The 18,513-nt window shown below is 37.3% G+C and overlaps 1 protein-coding gene across 1 annotated transcript in view; it reads left to right on the plus strand.

Moving 5' to 3' along the window:
- The window catches only part of DNAH12 (dynein axonemal heavy chain 12), a 238,068-nt gene extending 219,629 nt beyond the window's left edge, over window positions 1-18,439 (plus strand). The window contains exons 69-74 of the mRNA XM_082344611.1: window positions 537-640; window positions 2,190-2,394; window positions 14,520-14,657; window positions 15,114-15,205; window positions 16,877-16,944; window positions 18,165-18,439. Coding sequence (XP_082200737.1) covers window positions 537-640; window positions 2,190-2,394; window positions 14,520-14,657; window positions 15,114-15,205; window positions 16,877-16,944; window positions 18,165-18,355 — 798 coding nt within the window. The 3' untranslated portion in view covers window positions 18,356-18,439. The remainder of the gene's footprint in view (window positions 1-536; window positions 641-2,189; window positions 2,395-14,519; window positions 14,658-15,113; window positions 15,206-16,876; window positions 16,945-18,164) is intronic.
- Window positions 18,440-18,513: the final 74 nt, after the last annotated feature.

Genomic DNA, 18,513 nt, shown 5'->3' on the forward strand with positions numbered 1-18,513 from the left:
CTCATTGAAATCAGACACTCAATGGCCTTCTCTTTCCCTATGCCCTGGAACCTTGCTACATTTACACATTAATTATTTGATAGTGGTGTAAGCAAATCCATTTTGAGCCAGTTGATAATTTATTGGAAGTAAATAAAAAAGAGTTATGAAATGGTAAATCAGTTTTATTAATGGAAAATAAGATTCAATTTACAAAAGAAAATTACACAACTTTTCAGAAATGTATATCTTCTTCATAGTACTCTGTCCTGTAGTAAAGAGCATGGGCCTTAGTGTTAGAGATCTATGGATTTAAACAGACCACTTTTGGACTCTGTACCCTTGGGCATTTACTTAACCTCTCTGTACTTAAATGATAATGATGGCCACCTAATAGTGAATGGTAAGGATTACATGAGATAGTGTTTGGAAAGCAGTTAGCATAATACTTGGCGCATAGTAATTGCCTCATGTTAGCTATAATTGATATTATAGCTGAATGAAACTAATTATTTATTCTGAGAGTAATATGTGATCTTCAAAATCTATTCTCTTAGCTACCAAATGACTTTGACATTGAATCAGCACTACTCAAGTATCCCGTGAGATATGACGAGAGCATGAATACTGTTTTAGTACAAGAAATGGAAAGATTTAACAAGTAAGGAGCTCTATACCCAGTTATTCAGAAGGCTACCAACCAAAGTTGATAAAAAGATACACTGGTATTGAATTAAAATTTTAAGAAAAAATTATCAAAACTTGCCATTTCATTAGAGTTTTTCTCCTTTTTTAAAGTTGCATAATCTTCTGCCCCAGAAGGGAAGGTATCCTTTATAATGTAAAAATGGTGATGAAATAGAGATCTGCTTTTACTGGTTAAAAATGTTCATTAATCATAATTTCTCATCCATCCATTGCTCTTCTCCTCAGGAACTAAAGATGGAATGAGCCTTATCTTGGTCTATGTGTAAATACATCTCTTGTCATTTTTCTACCACTGACACATATACACCCCCCCCATTTTCTTCCTGAGTCTATCTGGATTGACTAGGTACCCTAAAATAGCAAACAAATTATTTGCTTTGAATTTTTTTAATAAATGTATTTATTTATTTTTGGCTGTGTTGGGTCTTTGTTGCTGCACATGGGCTTTCCTCTAGTTGCCGCGAGCGGGGGCTACTCTTTGTTGTGGCGCGGGCCTCTCATTGTGGTGGCCTCTCTTGTTGAGGAGAACGGGCTGTAGGCGCGCAGGCTTCAGTAGTTGTGGCAAGTGGGCTCAGTAGTTGTGGCACATGGGCTCAGTAGTTGTGGCTCGAGGGCCCTAGAGCGCAGGCTCACTAGTTGCGGTGCATGGGCTTAGTTGCTCCGCGGCATGTGAGATCTTCCCAGACCAGGGCTTGAACCCGTGGCCCCTGCATTGGCAGGCGGATTCTTAACCACTGTACCACCAGGGAAGCCCCTGCTTTGAATTTTCAAATTGAATTTTCTACAGTTCAATACTGGCTTAAGGAATGGCGAATTGTTTTGGTTATGAATTTTCTAGTGTTTCCAAGTTTGTTTCAGTTTCCAGACTTTTTGAAATTTTAAAATAAAGCATATTAAAACACTATGATGCCTTAATTAATTTAGTAATTCTTATACAAAGACCATATGTATTTACATATCATAACATACTATCTCTCAGTTGCTTAGGCTTCTAGGCTAAAACCCTCACTTCAGGTATATTTATGGTGTCCTTAGCAGTTTGGGCCTAAGTGGGAAACAAAGTACTTGCAAGGGTATAAATGAATATACACTGTATGTTTTAATTCAGTGTTTCCAAAGTTTCAGCCATTGTATCGTACCTTTATAACTTTCTTCATATTTGCATGTCACCTATAACATTATTTACCTGATATTTTTCCTTAAATCATTCTCTGTTTAAATTTGCCTGGTCTTAAGCAATAATACCTTGAAAGCAGAAATTTTGATATGCAAGTTATATTATTTTCTATATTTAAAAATACATATGTAATAAATAAAATGAAAAATGTTCATCCAAGTATCACCTAAAATTACTTTATATTATCAAGTGGGAGGTGACCACACTTTGGGAATACACTCCCATAAAGCTGTGAATGGTATCCTGCTATTTCTTCTTCTAGAAAGACTGTATGTTGGTATTTACTATCATATATATGTTGATGACACAATTTCTTTCCTTGCAGTTTAATTAAAACAATACGCAACACTCTACAGGACCTTGAAAAAGCTATTAAGGGTGTGGTTGTCATGGATTCTGCTTTGGAGGCACTCTCTGGCAGTCTACTTGTTGGAAAGGTTCCAGAAATATGGGCCCAACGATCATACCCAAGTCTTAAACCCCTAGGAAGTTACATCACAGACTTTCTAGCCCGGCTGAACTTTTTACAGGTTAAAAATTATATATAATATATATATTATAATGTATATATTATTTCATTTTTTTGGTTGACTGAAGAGATACTAGAAATTGGCTGTGGTCACTTGAATGTCTCTGAGTTAGATGAAATGGATTAGTAGTTTCATGGTAATCTAACCAAACTTTTAGAATATTGAAAATTACACAGATTTCAAAGTACTAAGTAGAAAATTAAAATTTTATTTTACTCAAACCCAAGTAATATGTGACATTTATATTTTTGAAGATTCACAACTTGGTCTTGTGATTTTCCTACTGATGGTAAATCACAAAAAGAGCCTGAGGCTTGGATTTATCAATAATTGGCCATTATCTAGAAATCAGTGCTTCTTATCTCTTATCTCATAAAACCAGGGAAAAGATGGGTGCTTTGAAATCTCCGAACCCTTCACCCTGCAATCTCACACATAAAGGATGTGTAAGGCAGCACACTCATTTTCCTCCCCAACTCCTCCGCTTGCCCCCATCCTATGGTTGATGCTTATGTGAGGATAGTGGATGGGGAGAGCCCCCAAAATACATTTTGGAAATTCACATAGGTATGTGACCTCTCAGTGTTCAGTTGCCCTTTTATTATACAAACGCTTTATTTGTTTCACTATAGAAGCTAATAATAAAATAACCCTACTTGTGAAGATGTGGAGAGATAGGCTTTCTCATACATTGCTTTTTAATTTTTGCCAATCTGATAGGTCAACCATATCTTTGTTTCAGTTTGAGTTTCTTTGATTATTAGTGAGTCTGTGCTTCTTTTGGTATGTGTGTTTGCTGTTTGTGTTCTCTCCTGTGAATTGCCTGTTCATCTCCTAGGCTGATTTTTCATGGGACTATTTTTGTTTGTTTTTATTTTTTTGTAAAATTTTTAAAGGTTACTTTCCATTTACAGTTATTACATGAGCCTATCTTACACCCAGTAGTTTGTGCTTCCCACTCCTCCACCCCTACATTGCACTCCCACACTGGTAACCACTAGTTTGTTCTCTATATCTGTGAGTCTGCTTCTTTTTCCTGTATATACTAGTTTGTTGTATTTTTTAGATTCCACATATAAGTGACATCATAAAGTATTTGTCTTTCTCTGTCTGACTTATTTCACTTAGCATAATGCCCTCCAAGTCCACCCATGTTTCTTCAAATGGCAAAATTTCATTCTTTTTAATGGCCAAGTTGTATTCCATTGTATATATATACCACATCTACTTTATCCATTCATCTGTTGATGGACTCTTAGGCTGCCTCCGTATATTACAATTGTAAATAATGCTACTATGAACATTGGGGTGCATGTATCTTTTCAAATTAGTGTTGTTTTTTTCACGATATATATCTGAGACTGGAATTGCTGGGTAATATGTTAGTTCTATTTTTAGTTATTTGAGAAACCTCCATATTCCACAGTGCCTGCAACAAGTTACATTCCCATCAACAGTGTACAAAGGTTCTTTTTTGTCCACATCCTTGACAGCATTTGTTTTTTGTGTTCATTTTGATGATAGCCATTCTGACAGGTGCAGGGCGATATCTCATTGTGTGTGTGTGTGTGTTTTTTAACATCTTTATTTGAGTATAATTGCTTTACAATCGTGTGTTAGTTTCTGCTTTATAACAAAGTGAATCAGCTATACATATACATACATCCCCATATCTCCTCCCTCTTGCATCTCCCTCCCACCCTCCCTATCCCACCCCTCTAGATGGTCATAAAGCACTGAGCTGATCTCCCTGTGCTCTACGGCTGCTTCCCACTAGCTATCTATTTTACATTTGGTAGTGTATATATCTCATTGTGGTTTTGATTTGCATTTCCATGATGATTAGCAATGTTGAGCATCTTTTCATGTGCCTGTTGGCCATCTGCATTTCCTCTTTGGAAAAATGTCTGTTCAGTTCTTCCGCCCATTTTTTTTTTTTCCTTCAGTTTTTTTTTTTTTTTTAAACATCTTTATTGAAGTATAATTGCCTTACAATGGTGTGTTAGCTTCTGCTTTATAACAAAGTGAATCAGTTATACATATACAATATGTTCCCATTTCTCTTCCCTCTTGCATCTCCCTCCCTCCCACCCTCCCCATCCCACCCCTCTAGGTGGTCACAAAGCACCGAGCTGATCTCCCTGTGCTATGCGGCTGCTTCCCACTAGCTATTTTACATTTGGTAGTGTATATATGTCCATGACACTCTCTTACCCTGTCACATCTCACCCCACCCCCTCCCCATATCCTCAAGTCCATTCTCTAGTAGGTCTGTGTCTTTATTCCCGTCTTGCCACTAGGTTCTTCATGGCCTTTTTTTTTTTTTTTTCCTTAGATTCCGTATATATGTGTTAGCATACTGTATTTGTTTTTCTCTTTCTGACTTACTTCACTCCGTATGACAGACTCTAACTCCATCCACCTCATTACAAATACCTCCATTTCATTTCTTTTTATGGCTGAGTAATATTCCATTGTATATATGTGCCACATCTTCTTTATCCATTCATCTGTCGATGGACATTTAGGTTGCTTCCATGTCCTGGCTATTGTAAATAGAGCTGCAATGAACATTTTGGTACATGACTCTTTTTGACCTATGGTTTTCTCAGGGTATATGCCCAGTAGTGGGATTGCTGGGTCGTATGGTAGTTCTATTTGTAGTTTTTTAAGGAACCTCCATACTGTTCTCCATAGTGGCTGTATCAATTTACATTCCCACCAACAGTGCAAGAGTGTTCCCTTTCCTCCACACCCTCTCCAGCATTTATTGTTTCTAGATTTTTTGATGATGGCCATTCTGACCGGTGTGAGATGATATCTCATTGTAGTTTTGATTTGCATTTCTCTAATGATTAATGATGTTGAGCATTCTTTCATGTGTCTGTAGGCCATCTGTATATCTTCTTTGGAGAAATGTCTATTTAGGTCTTCTGCCCATTTTTGGATTGGGTTGTTCGTTTTTTTGTTATTGAGCTGCATGAGCTGCTTGTAAATCTTGGAGATTAATCCTTTGTCATTGCTTCATTTGCAAATATTTTCTCCCATTCTGATGGTTGTCTTTTGGTCTTGTTTATGGTTTCCTTTGCTGTGCAAAAGCTTTTAAGTTTCATTAGGTCCCATTTGTTTATTTGTGTTCTTATTTCCATTTCTCTGGGAGCTGGGTCAAAAAGAATCTTGCTGTGATGTATGTCATAGAGTGTTCTGCCTATGTTTTCCTCTAAGAGTTTGATAGTGTCTGCCCTTACACTTAGGTCTTTAATCCATTTTGAGTTTATTTTGGTGCATGGTGTCAGGGAGTGTTCTAATTTCATACTTTTACATGTACCTGTCCAATTTTCCCAGCACCACTTATTGAAGAGGCTGTCTTTTCTCCACTGTATATGCTTGCCTCCTTTATCAAAGATAAGGTGACCATATGTGTGTGAGTTTATCTCTGGGCTTTCTATCCTGTTCCATTGATCTATATTTCTGTTTTTGTGCCAGTACCAAACTGTCTTGATTACTGAAGCTTTGTAATATAGTCTGAAGTCAGAGAGCCTGATTCCCCCAGCTCCATTTTTCGTTCTCAAGATTGCTTTGGCTATTCAGGGTCTTTTGTGTTTCCATACAAATTGTGAAATTTTTTGTTCTAGTTCTGTGAAAAATGCCAGTGGTAGTTTGATAGGGATTGCATTGAATCTGTAGATTGCTTTGGATAGTAGAGTCATTTTCACAATGTTGATTCTTCCAATCCAGGAACATGGTATATCTCTCCATCTATTTGTATCATCTTTAATTTCTTTCATCAGTGTCTTATAATTTTCTGCATACAGGTCTTTTGTCTCCTTAGGTAGGTTTATTCCTAGATATTTTATTCTTTTTGTTGCAATGGTAAACGGGAGTGTTTTCTTAATTTCACTTTCAGATTTTTCGTCATTAGTGTATAGAAATGCAAGAGATTTCTGTGCATTAATTTTGTATCCTGCTACTTTACCAAATTCATTGATTAGCTCTAGGAGTTTTCTGGTAGCATCTTTAGGATTCTCTATGTATAGTATCATGTCATCTGCAAACAGTGACAGCTTTACTTCTTCTTTTCCGATTTGGATTCCTTTTATTTCTTTGTCTTCTCTGATTGCTGTGGCTAACACTTCCAAAACTATGTTGAATAATAGTGGTGAGAGTGGGCAACCTTGTCTTGTTCCTGATCTTAGTGGAAATGGTTTCAGTTTTTCACCATTGAGGACAATGTTGGCTGTGGATTTGTCATATATGGCCTTTATTATGTTGAGGAAAGTTCCCTCTATGCCTACTTTCTGCAGGGCTTTTATCATAAATGGGTGTTGAATTTTGTCGAAAGCTTTCTCTGCATTTATTGAGATGATCATATGGTTTTTCTCCTTCAATTTGTTAATATGGTGTATCACATTGATTGATTTGCGTATATTGAAGAATCCTTGCATTCCTGGGATAAACCCCACTTGATCATGGTGTATGATCCTTCTAATGTGCTGTTGGATTCTGTTTGCTAGTATTTTGTTGAGGATTTTTGCATCTATGTTCATCAGTGATATTGGCCTGTAGTTTTCTTTCTTTGTGACATCTTTGTCTGGTTTTGGTATCAGGGTGATGGTGGCCTCGTAGAATGAGTTTGGGAGTGTTCCTCCCTCTGCAATATTTTGGAAGAGTTTGAGAAGGATAAGTGTTATCTCTTCTCTAAATGTTTGATAGAATTCGCCTGTGAAGCCATCTGGTCCTGGGCTTTTGTTTGTTGGAAGGTTTTTAATCACAGTTTCAATTTCAGTGCTTGTGATTGGTCTGTTCATATTTTCTATTTCTTCCTGGTTCAGTCTCGGCAGTTTGTGCATTTCTAAGAATCTGTCCATTTCTTCCAGGTTGTCCATTTTATTGGCGTAGAGTTGCTTGTAGTAATCTCTCATGATCTTTTGTATTTCTGCAGTGTCAGTGGTTACTTCTTTTTCATTTCTAATTCTATTGATTTGAGTCTTCTCCCTTTTTCTCTTGATGAGTCTGGCTAATGGTTTATCAATTTTGTTTATCTTCTCAAAGAACCAGCTTTTAGTTTCATTGATTTTTGCTATTGTTTCCTTCATTTCTTTTTCATTTATTTCTGACCTAATCTTTATGATTTCTTTCCTTCTGCTGGCTTTGGGGTTTTTTTGTTCTTCTTTCTCTAATTGCTTTAGGTGCACCGCCCATTTTTTAATTGGGCTGTTTGTTTTGTTTTGTTTTGTTTTTTGATGTTGAGTTGTATGAGCTATTTCTATATGTTGGATATTAATCCCTTATCGGTCATATCATTTGCAAATATTTTCTCTCATTCAGTAGGTTGTCTTTTCATTTTGTCAATGGTTTCCTTTGCTGTGCAAAAGCTTTTTTTTTTTTTTTTAATTTATTTATCTGTTTATTTATTTTTGGCTGCCTCAGGTCTTCGCTGCTGCATGCGGGCTTTCTTTTTAGTGGTAACGAGCAGAGGAGGCTACTCTCCGTTGCGGTGAGCAGGCCTCTCATTAAGGTGGCTTCTCTTGTTGCAGAGCACAGGCTCTAGGCGCACAGGCTTCAGTAGTTGTGGCACATGGGCTCAACAGCTGTGGCTCACGGGCTCTAGAGCAGAAGCTCAGCAGTTGTGGCACACGGGCCTAGTCGCTCCGCGGCATGTGGGATCCTCCCAGACCAGGGCTTGAACCCATGTCCCCCGCATCGGCAGGCGGACTCCCAACAACTGCACCACCAGGGAAGCCCTGTGCAAAAGCTTTTAAGTTTAATTAGGTCCTATTTGTTTATTTTTGCTTTTATTCCCTTTACTTTAGGAGACAGATTCAGAAAAAATATTGCTGTGATTTATGTGAAAAAGTGTTCTGCCTATGTTTTCCTCTAGGATTTTTATACTGTCTGCTCTTACATTTAGGTTTTTAATGTATTTTGAGTTTATTTTTTATATGATGTTAGAGAATGTTCTAATTTCATTCTTTTACATGTAGCTGTCCAGTTTTCCTGGCACCACTTATTGAAGAGCCTGTCTTTTCTCCATTGTATATTCTTGCCTCTTTTGGCATAGATTAATTGACCATAAGTGTATGGGTTTATTTCTGGGGTCTCTATCCTGTTCCATTGATCTATGTGTTTGTTTTTGTGCCTGTACCATACTGTTTTGATTACTGTAGCTTTGTAGCATAGTCTGAAGTCAGGGCTCTTGATTCCTCCAGCTCTGTTCTTCTTTCTCAAGATTGTTTTGGCTCTTCAGGGTCTTTTGTGTTCCATATAAATTTTTAAATTATTTGTTCTTGTTCTGTGAAAAATGCCATTGGTATTTTGATAGGGATTGCATTGAATCTGTAGATTACTTTGGGTAGTATGGTCATTTTAACAATATTAATTCTTCCAATCCAAGAACATGGTCTATCTTTCCATCTGTTTGTGTCATCTTCAATTTCTTTCATTAGTGTCCTAAAGTTTTCAAAGTACAGGTCTTTTGCCTTGTTAGGTAGGTTTATTGCTAGCTTTCTTGTCCTTTTTGATGTGATGGTAAATAGGATTGTTTCCTTAATTTCTCTTTTTGATACTTTGTTGTTAATGTATAGAAATGCAACAGATTTCTGTGTATTAATTTTGTATCCTGCAAATTTACTGAGTTCATTGATGAGCTCTAGTAGTTTTTTGGTGGTGTCTTTAGGATTTTCTATATATAGTATCATGTCATCTGCAAACAGTGATAGTTTTACTTCCTCCTTTACAATTTGGATTCCTTTTATTTCTTTTTCTTCTCTGATTGCTGTGGCTAGGACTTCCAAAACTATACTGAATAAAAGTGGTGAGAGTGGGCATCCTTGTCTTGTTCCTGATCTTAGAGGAAATGCTATCAGTTTTTCACTGTTGAGTATGAGATTTGCTGTGGGTTTGTCATATATGGCCTTTATTATGTTGAGGTATGTTCCCTCTATGCCCACTTTCTGGAGAGTTTTTATCATAAATGGATCCTGAATTTTATCAAAAGCTTTTTCTCTGTCTGTTGAGATATCATATGGTTTTTATTCTTCAATTTGTTAATGTGGTGTTTCACATTGATTGATTTGCAGATATTGAAAAATCCTTGCAACCCTGGGATAAATCCCACTTGATCATTGTGTATGATCCTTTTAATGGACTTGGCTTGATAGTATTTTGTTGAGGATTTTTGCAAATATGTTCATCAGTGATATTTGCCTCTAATTTTCTTCTTTTTTTTTTGTGGTGTCTTTGTCTGGTTTTGGTATCAGGGTAATGCTGGCCTCATAGAATGAGTTTGGAAGTGTTCCTTCTGCAGTTTCTTGGAATAGTTTCAGAAGGACGGGTGTTAACCCTTCTCTAAATGTTTGGTAGAATTTCCCTGTGAAGTCATCTGGTTCTGGACTTTTGTTTGTTGGAAGTTTTTAAATTACTGATTCAATTTCATTACTGGTAACTGGTCTGTTCATATTTTCTATTTCTTCCTGGCTCAGTCTTGGAAGATTGTACCTTTCTAAGAATTTGTCCATTTCTTCTAAGTTGTCCATTTTATTGGCATATAATTGCTCGTAGTAGTCTCTTACAATCCCTTTGTATTTCTGTGGAATCAGTTGTACCTTCTCCTTTTTCATTTCTGATTTTATTGATTTGGGCCCACTCCCTTTTTTCCTTGATGAGTCTGGCTAAAGGTTTATCTTTTAAAAAAACCAGCTTTTAATTTCATTGATTTTTTCTATTTTATTTTTTTTTTAGTCTCTATTTCATTTATTTCTGCTCTGACCTTTGTGATTTCTTTTCTTCTATTAACTCTGGGTTTTGTTTGTTCTTCTTTCTCTAGTTCCTTTAGGTGTAAGGTTAGGTTGTTTATTTGAGATTTTTCTTATTTCCTGAGGTAAGCTTGTATCTCTATAAACTTCCCTCTTAGAACTCCTTTTGCTGCATCCCATAAGTTTTGGATTGTTGTGTTTTCATTTTCATCTGTCTCTAGGTGTTTTTTTATTTCCTCTTTGATTTGAATTGCCTCTTCATCTCCTAGGCCCATATTTCTTTGAAAAATTTTTTAAAAATTAATTTATAGGATCTTTTTATGTAGATTATACACTTAACAAAAGAATCAGAATATAAGGGGTTTTTTTTACATTTTTAAAAAATTTTTATTTATTTTTTGGCTGCATTGGGTCTTCATTGCTGTGTGCGGGCTTTCTCTAGTTGGGCGAACAGGGGCTCCTCTTCGTTGTGGTGCGCAGGCTTCTTGTTGCAGTGGCTTCTCTTGTTGCAGAGCATAGCCTCTAGGCATGCAGGCTTCAGTAGTTGCAGCACAGGGGCTCAGTATTTGTGGCTCACAGGCTCTAGAGAGCGGGCTCAGTAGTTGTGGTGCACGGGCTTGGTTGCTTCATGGCATGTGGGATCTTCCCAGACCAGGGATTGAACCCATGTCCCCTGCATTGGCAGGTGGATTCTTAACCACTACACCACCAGGGAAGTCCCTATAATACGGATTTTAAGTGTTTAGGCTCTAGAAGAGTTGCCACTTACTAGCCTCAGTTTCCTCATCCATAAAATGGGCACTTTTATTTCATATGGTAACAGTTATAGGCATTCAGTAAATGTGAACTATTCTTTCATAAAATCCAGAAATTGTTTAATTTTTCCAAATGCTGTTTTAGCACTTACTGCTGATTATGTGATTTTTCTTCTTTTTTAGCTTATTATTGCATTGAATTATATCACTAGATTTCCAAGTGTGAAACCATCCTTGTGTTCCTAGAAAATCCTTCTTGATCAGTGGTTCTTTATTCTTTTAATGCTTTAATCTATTCCCTTTGGATATTTTTAGAGCTTTTGATATACACTATGTAATCACCCTACGTAAAAATTAGGCAATTGTAGGCCTATCAATAGTGAATGTGAGTGCCTGTTTTTCAGTAATTAGTGTTCTCCTTTTTAATCTTTTCTAATTTAATAGGTGAGAGTATGTGCACCTGGGTGATTTCTAACCAACATGTCTATGACATGTGTTTGACTTCTTCCTGTATATACCAGCCTCTTTCTGTCCCTTATCAAAAGCATCTGACATATAGTTAATTCCATCCTCCCCTTGACATAATCTTGCTTTTTTTCATTTCCTAAACTTTTCTGAAATTTTAATCGGAACTGCTTACATTTCTCGTATACTGCTTTGTTCCTGAAGGGCTTTGAAGAGTCTTTAGCTTGGTCCCCTAGAGGGGTCCTGGCATGGTGCCAGCTGGAATAATATCCAGGACAAATTTCCTTTGTTGTTATTGTTAATATAAAGTTCATATCAAACTCTCTACTTTCCAAATTTGGCTTTCCCCTTGGAATCATTCTGTTTGAATGAGAAAGGAAAATCTCACTCATTATTGGGCATGTTTATCATCCTTCACCACAAATCTTCCCCTGAATGGATCTTCCCCATTGTTTTCTTACCCTACAGAAGCTGTACAGTTTTCCCATCATCTTTCTCTCTCCTGGACTCTTGACTTTACCTCCCAATGATTCTTAGAGTTAACAAATTAAACAAATTGAGTCATGTGGAGTTTTTTCTTCTTTTCTCATTTCTCTCTCACTGTTCACCCTACTTACCTTCCCTTCCTCCTGCCTGTGCCTTTTTTTTTTTTTTTAAGCTTTTTGCACACTGGCTGGAATCTCAGATTAAATCTGGGATCCGACACTTAGTATATGTGTGACTTTGAGCAAGATACTCATCTTTCTACACCCCAGTTTCCTCATCAGTAAAATGGGAGGAATAATTCCTAACTCACTGAATTATTTCGTGGACTAAATGAGGTGATGCATGTAAATTACTTAGTGCCTACACGGTATGCACTAAGCGCTCAGTAAATGGTAGCTAATTCAGAGATTGTATGTAAGTAGCTGACCCAGACACTCATGACATTCTTGGCTAAATGAAGCCCTGGAGTGAGCAAGGGAATGTTCTATACACTTGCCTTCTGGGTTCTTATAGCTTTCTTGTGCATGGTACTAGTTCTGCCTGGTTTGTACCCTTGTCAAGCTCCATCTCTTTCTCTTCTTCTTCTTGATCTGACAGCTTGTACTGTTGCAACGTCTCCAGCAGTGGTTTGTTCTCTTCTTCCCAGGGAGCAAAGCTGGCTTCTTCCCATAATGTGCTGCTCACTCAGAGACAAAGTTCGTTTTATTAATTCATGTGTTCATTCAAATGTGAATTGAGACCCACTTTGTCTAAAGTGCTTTGTTGCTGGATAAAGTTGCCAGGTTACCTTCAAGTTGCCAATAGCCTACAGGAAGATAATCTATGTATCTAAGAAAAAGCTAAGAGCAACATATAAGATGCTCTGGGAATTCAAAGAAGGGAGAGAGTTCTTTTAACTTAGGAAAGCAGAGTTTGTTTATTGGATGAGGTAGCATTTGAGCTGGTCTAAATGATGAATGGTTTTGGACACTCCAAATAAAGGAAGAGGACTTAAGAGACAGCTGTAGGATGAAAGGCACTATATCATTTAGGATTGATTCTGTTGTAAAAATTTTGACATAAGCAAAAATTAAGTTTGTTCCCTCATGTAATTGAAAAAGCCAGGAGTAAAGTGACTCCAGACAGCATTTGGCCTAGGCTGCAAATGTGGTTGCCTGATCCTGGCTTCTTGCACTTCTCTCGGCTCCAGTCTCTGTGGGTTAACTCCATTCTCAGTTAGGTTCTTGTCTGATGGTAGCAGGATAGCAACAGCAACTCTGGCCTTACATCCACAAAACTTCAAAGAGTTTAGAGTGAATCTTTTCCCCAAAAGTCCCAGCAAAAGTCTCTACATCTCTGGCTTTGATTGGGTCACATGTCCATTCCTGAATCAGTCACTATGACTGCAGGTATGATCAGCTAGGCATGAATGACATGCCCACTTCCAGAAGGTGCATTTCCACCACCAGAAGTGTTTCAATTGAAAGTGTAGGAGGGTTCATCCTCCAGAGGGATATAAGAGTTGTGTCACTTTAAGATAAGCAGAAAAAACAACAGATGTCCACCCAGTGCAGAGAAGAGACCACCAAAAGTACATTCTGATTAGAATGTAAGATGTTTAAAGGGGAACTAAAAGGGATGGATCTATAAATACAATTTGGGGCCAGGTTGTGAAGTATCTTGAATAGGAGACTAAGATGTTTTAGACTTTAATTTGGTAGGGTAGTAGTAGAGCACTGAAGAATTAAAGATGCTAAAACTTGATCCAAACCATGCATGGAGAAGTGTACTCTGGCAGCATCGTTATAGATGTACTGAGCAGAGAGAGGGAAGAAACAAGAAGAGGTACACATGATACAGAAGGAAGGCCAGGCTATTTAAACTGGAACAGGGATAGTGGTTGTGGAGGCAGGGAGTTTAAGAGGATTAAGGAACTGGAACCAACACATGTGGGCTATAGTTAGACAATGCATAAGATGTCTAAAGATGTTTGCTTTTTTTTTTTAATAAATTTATTTATTTTATTTATTTATTTTTGGCTGAGCCAGGTTTTCGTTGCTGCGTGCGGGCTTTCTCTAGTTGTGGCGAGCAGGGGCTACTCCTCATTGTGCATGAGCTCCTCATTGCGGTGGCTTGTCTTGTTGAGGAACACGGGCTCTAGGTGTTCAGGCTTCAGTAGTTGTGGCTCGCAGGCTTTAGAGCGCAGGCTCAGTAGTTGTGGCACACGGGCTTAGTTGCTCCGCAGCACGTGAGATCTTCCCGGACCAGGGCTCGAACCCATGTCCCCTGCATTGGCAGGCGGATTCTTAACCACTGCGCCACTAGGGAAGCCCCAAGATGGTTGCTTTTGAGTGGTATTTTTTTTTCTCTCTTCAGTTGAGTGGTATTAAGTAATGTAATAAACCCTCAAATAATTTACGTTTGCCTTTTTGCAGAAGATTTGAATCTTTCAAATTTTGTTTTATTCAGGTTAATGTTAAGGTTAGTTTGAATTTTCCAAGAAGAGTAACTAGAAGGGATAAAAGGTAGAAGGGCCAAGATAGGTTGTGTGTTTGGTGTCAGGAAAGAGAGTCCTGTGATGGAAAGTGTGGGCAACATACACAAAAACCAGAATCAGGAATTATATGTCAGGTGATTCTTGAGTAAGTTGAAAAATGAACATAATGCATTTTTTTTTCCTTTATAGGACTGGTATAATTCAGGAAAACCTTGTGTGTTTTGGCTCTCAGGTTTCTTTTTCACCCAAGCCTTTTTAACTGGAGCGATGCAGAATTATGCCAGAAAATATACCATCCCTATTGATTTACTAGGATATGAATTTGAGGTACAGTAAACTCCTTAAACTCCAGAGTATATCATTACATCAAAGGCATGTATTTAAGCAAGGAGGATATGGGGAATTCATATTTTTATAGCCCATTACAAACAATTCTACTTCTTTCCATTCTTTGTGTTCATGAAGAAAGTATATAATATTTGTCTTGCTATCTTTGTGAGAGAATTTTTATATATCTCAATATTCAATTCAAATAATCTAATGCTGTTTTTCTATCTTAGCAAAAAATTAATATGAGGTACAGTAAAACCATATAAAATATGTCAAAAGGAATTGTATTATATATTTTTAGATTTACATTTTACTGAAAAAGTCTTACAGTTTAAGAAGCTATTATATGGAGGAATTTCCCTGAATATGTTCTGAAGATTTAGCTACTGCTTTCTTTATGAGACAAAGTTGTCTAGGGAGGAAATCATTGCTAGTGTGTGCTTCTGCCTTCAGGTTATTTCTTCTGATACATCTGAGGGAACACCAGAAGATGGCGTTTATATCCACGGATTATATCTGGATGGAGCACGCTGGGACAGAACAAGGTCAGTAGTTTCAACTGCAAGGACCTATTCAGTTGTAGCTGAATCATAGGTGAGATAAGCTGTCTGCTACCTTTCCCCCCTGCCATCCCCCTCAACCAAAAGACTTCTTCTAGAGAATACGACAAGTAATAAATAATATCAGAATTCTTGCCATAAATCATTACTCAGGCTCGAACAGTTAATGAGTGAGTAATTTCAGGTTCTGAACAATTTTGAGTTAATATTTCAATGGTCTTACTAGTAGAAAAGTTAGTTGAAATTATTTTCCTTCTTCTGTTTTATAACAGTTACGTTCTGTTTGGTAATGTGTAGGCACACCTCAGTTTCAAACAGTTTATAGTATAGTAAAGTTCCCATTTCTTTTTTTTTAGTAGTTTTTTGTTTGTTTGTTTGTTTGTTTTGTTTTATTTAATTAATTTATTTATTTATTTATTTTTGGCTGTGTTGGGTCTTCGTTTCTGTGCGAGGGCTCTCTCTAGTTGTGGCAAGCGGGGGCCACTCCTCATCACGGTGCGCAGGCCTTTCACCATCGCGGCCTCTCTCGTTGCGGAGCACAGGCTCCAGATGCGCAGGCTCAGTAGTTGTGGCTCACGGGCCCAGTTGCTCCGCGGCATGTGGGATCCTCCCAGACCAGGGCTCGAACCCGTGTCCCCTGCACTGGCAGGCAGACTCCCAACCACTGCGCCACCAGGGAAGCCCAAAGTTCCCATTTCTACTGGTGAATGGAAAACTTTTTCTTGCATTTTGATGACATAATAAGTACATATTTTAAATAAATACTGAATTTCCAGCTTAGGAAACTAAACAGTGCATATGTATGTATATATATATATATATATATATATATATATATACACACACACAGACATATGAGAAGGGGAAAGATTATTTCCCTTGAAGCCCTGCTCTTTAACAATCCATTACTAAGCATAATCTTCTATTTCCAGAGTCAGGGTTACACTTTGCTCTTAAGGGAGGGCTAAAGCCCGAGGCAGGGAAAGTCACTTAAGAAGGAGCATGAAGGTGGTTCTACAGAGATGGTTCTAAGACAGGGATATGAGGAGACTTAGCTGCACATAGTTCATTTGATTATTTCTCTTTTCATTTTCATCGTTCTGCTGACATTTCTCTTAACTTACGTTTCCTTATATATGTATTCATCTTTTCATCCCTTTCTCCCCTCCTCTTGCAAGCAAACAAGCAAGCAAACAAACAAACAATGTAGCATAGGGAAAATAAACCACATTTTCTAGATAGATAGATCTATGTTTGAATCCTCATGCTGGCATTTAAGAGCTGTGTTACTGTGAGAAAAGTACTCAATCTCTCTGAGCTTCCACTCTTCATCTGTGAAATAGAATTAGGAATGGGGACAAGACTATTGGGAAGGTTAAATGTGACAGCATAGTGTCTGCCTCATGGACAGTACTTTTAAAATGGCAGGAATTGATATTTGTCCACTGTTTGACACATTGCCTTTCCATATTTTTCTTCTGTTTCTCTCGATTCTTCATTGCCTCTTCCTTGGTTTTGTTTGGTTTTGTTTTTACATTTCTTTTCCTGCATATCTCTGGTCCTCTCTTGTATTAAAAGCCAATAGCTAAGTAGCAATTTCTAAGATGCTAAATTTTATTTTATTTCTAGTAAACATCTGTCAATTTCTCTTCACAGCGGATTGCTTGCCGAACAATACCCCAAACTTCTGTTTGACCTGATGCCCGTAATATGGATAAAACCAAGTAAATATATTTCTAACAGAACTTTGTAGAGTTTTAGGAAGGATAATGATAGATATTATAACTGCTTCCCCAAATAAGTCTCTGTTCAAACCTATTAGGATCTTGTTCAATTATAGTAAATACTGACTTAATGTTTACAATGGAAATATATTGTTCCCCCTTTTTGGGTTGCATTTATATTATTTTAGGAATATTATTCTGCCTCTGTTTGCTCTTATCCCATGGGATATAACGTTTCCTTTGCCCCTCCCCTACACTTCTCCTTTTTCAGTCTAGAGCTTCCCATCAATATTTTGATTCTGAAGTGCCTTTGCATACCTCTCAGAGACACAAATAGGCTTGACACAGTCTCCAGCTAGTGACTAGAGTTTTCTGGCTATAAGAAACTCCTAGGCCTAGGAGCCAACCAGGTGCCCCAAGGTACAGATGTTGCAAGCCGCATGGGGTGGAGGCCAATTTTGCTCCCTTGGGAAACCTACTTGTTCCTTCCCTCCTTCTGCAATCATCATTTCCCCACCAAATCTGAACAATTGAAGCTCATTCTTTTGTTTTTTCTTTCTTCTCTATTTTTTAATTCTCAAATAACTGTAAATGAAAAATTTATAAATTACCCAATCACCACTCAACCCATTAAGCATTTTTTATTATTAAAGCAGTTCATTTATAACTATGACAAATGTGGCCTCAGTTTAGAAAGATTCCTAATATCTCATATCTGGCTTTTCAAGGATTGTGTATAGATTCTTTTTGTGAGTAGGTAAGAGTTGGTATACTTTTATTAATAATAACCTGCTGAAAACAAATAGTAACTTCAGCTTCTAATTTATGGATTTCTTGTATTAGAGCTCTAAGCAGCTGTGTTTCTCTTTCTGCATCTCCTCCATTACCTATGCTGTAATTTATTCCTTCTTCCCTAATTTCTCCTTCTCTCCCAAGTCCTCTTGAGTGTTTTCATACCTGCTAAGTGATCAGGTCTTTAAAATCAATTCCTGTCCTCCAGACCTAGAATCATGCACCATATGAAATCATTTACCTTGTTTCACAACCATAATTATATGCCAACTGTAAAAACACAACAACAATAACTTTAAAATGTTCAATATCATAATCATGATCTTAGATTTAGTACTGGTCATTTTATTACAAGATAAATAGTTGTTCTTTTAGTACCATTGGCTGTTTTCCTTTTATCAAATGAATATATTTCCTTTTTCTTCAAGCTAAAAAGTCTCAGATTGTGAAGTCGAATGCCTATGTATGTCCTCTTTACAAGACAAGTGAACGTAAAGGAACTCTTTCCACCACAGGACATTCTACTAACTTTGTCATTGCAATGTTGTTGAAAACAGACCAACCCACTCAACACTGGATCAAACGTGGGGTTGCTCTGCTTTGTCAGTTGGATGACTAAATTGGACAAATTAAGAAAACATCTGGAAGAAGTTAAAAAAATGTTGCCTTCACTTATTGAAAATATATATATTATAAAACCCAAGTATCTTGGTGTAATTCTTTTCAATGATCTTTGTGAGTGGTCTTTGCATTGTTCTCCTCCCTGATGTACGAGTC

Source organism: Balaenoptera borealis, assembly GCF_965194805.1.
Source record: "Balaenoptera borealis genome assembly, chromosome: 12".
Taxonomy (NCBI): Eukaryota; Metazoa; Chordata; class Mammalia; order Artiodactyla; family Balaenopteridae; genus Balaenoptera; species Balaenoptera borealis.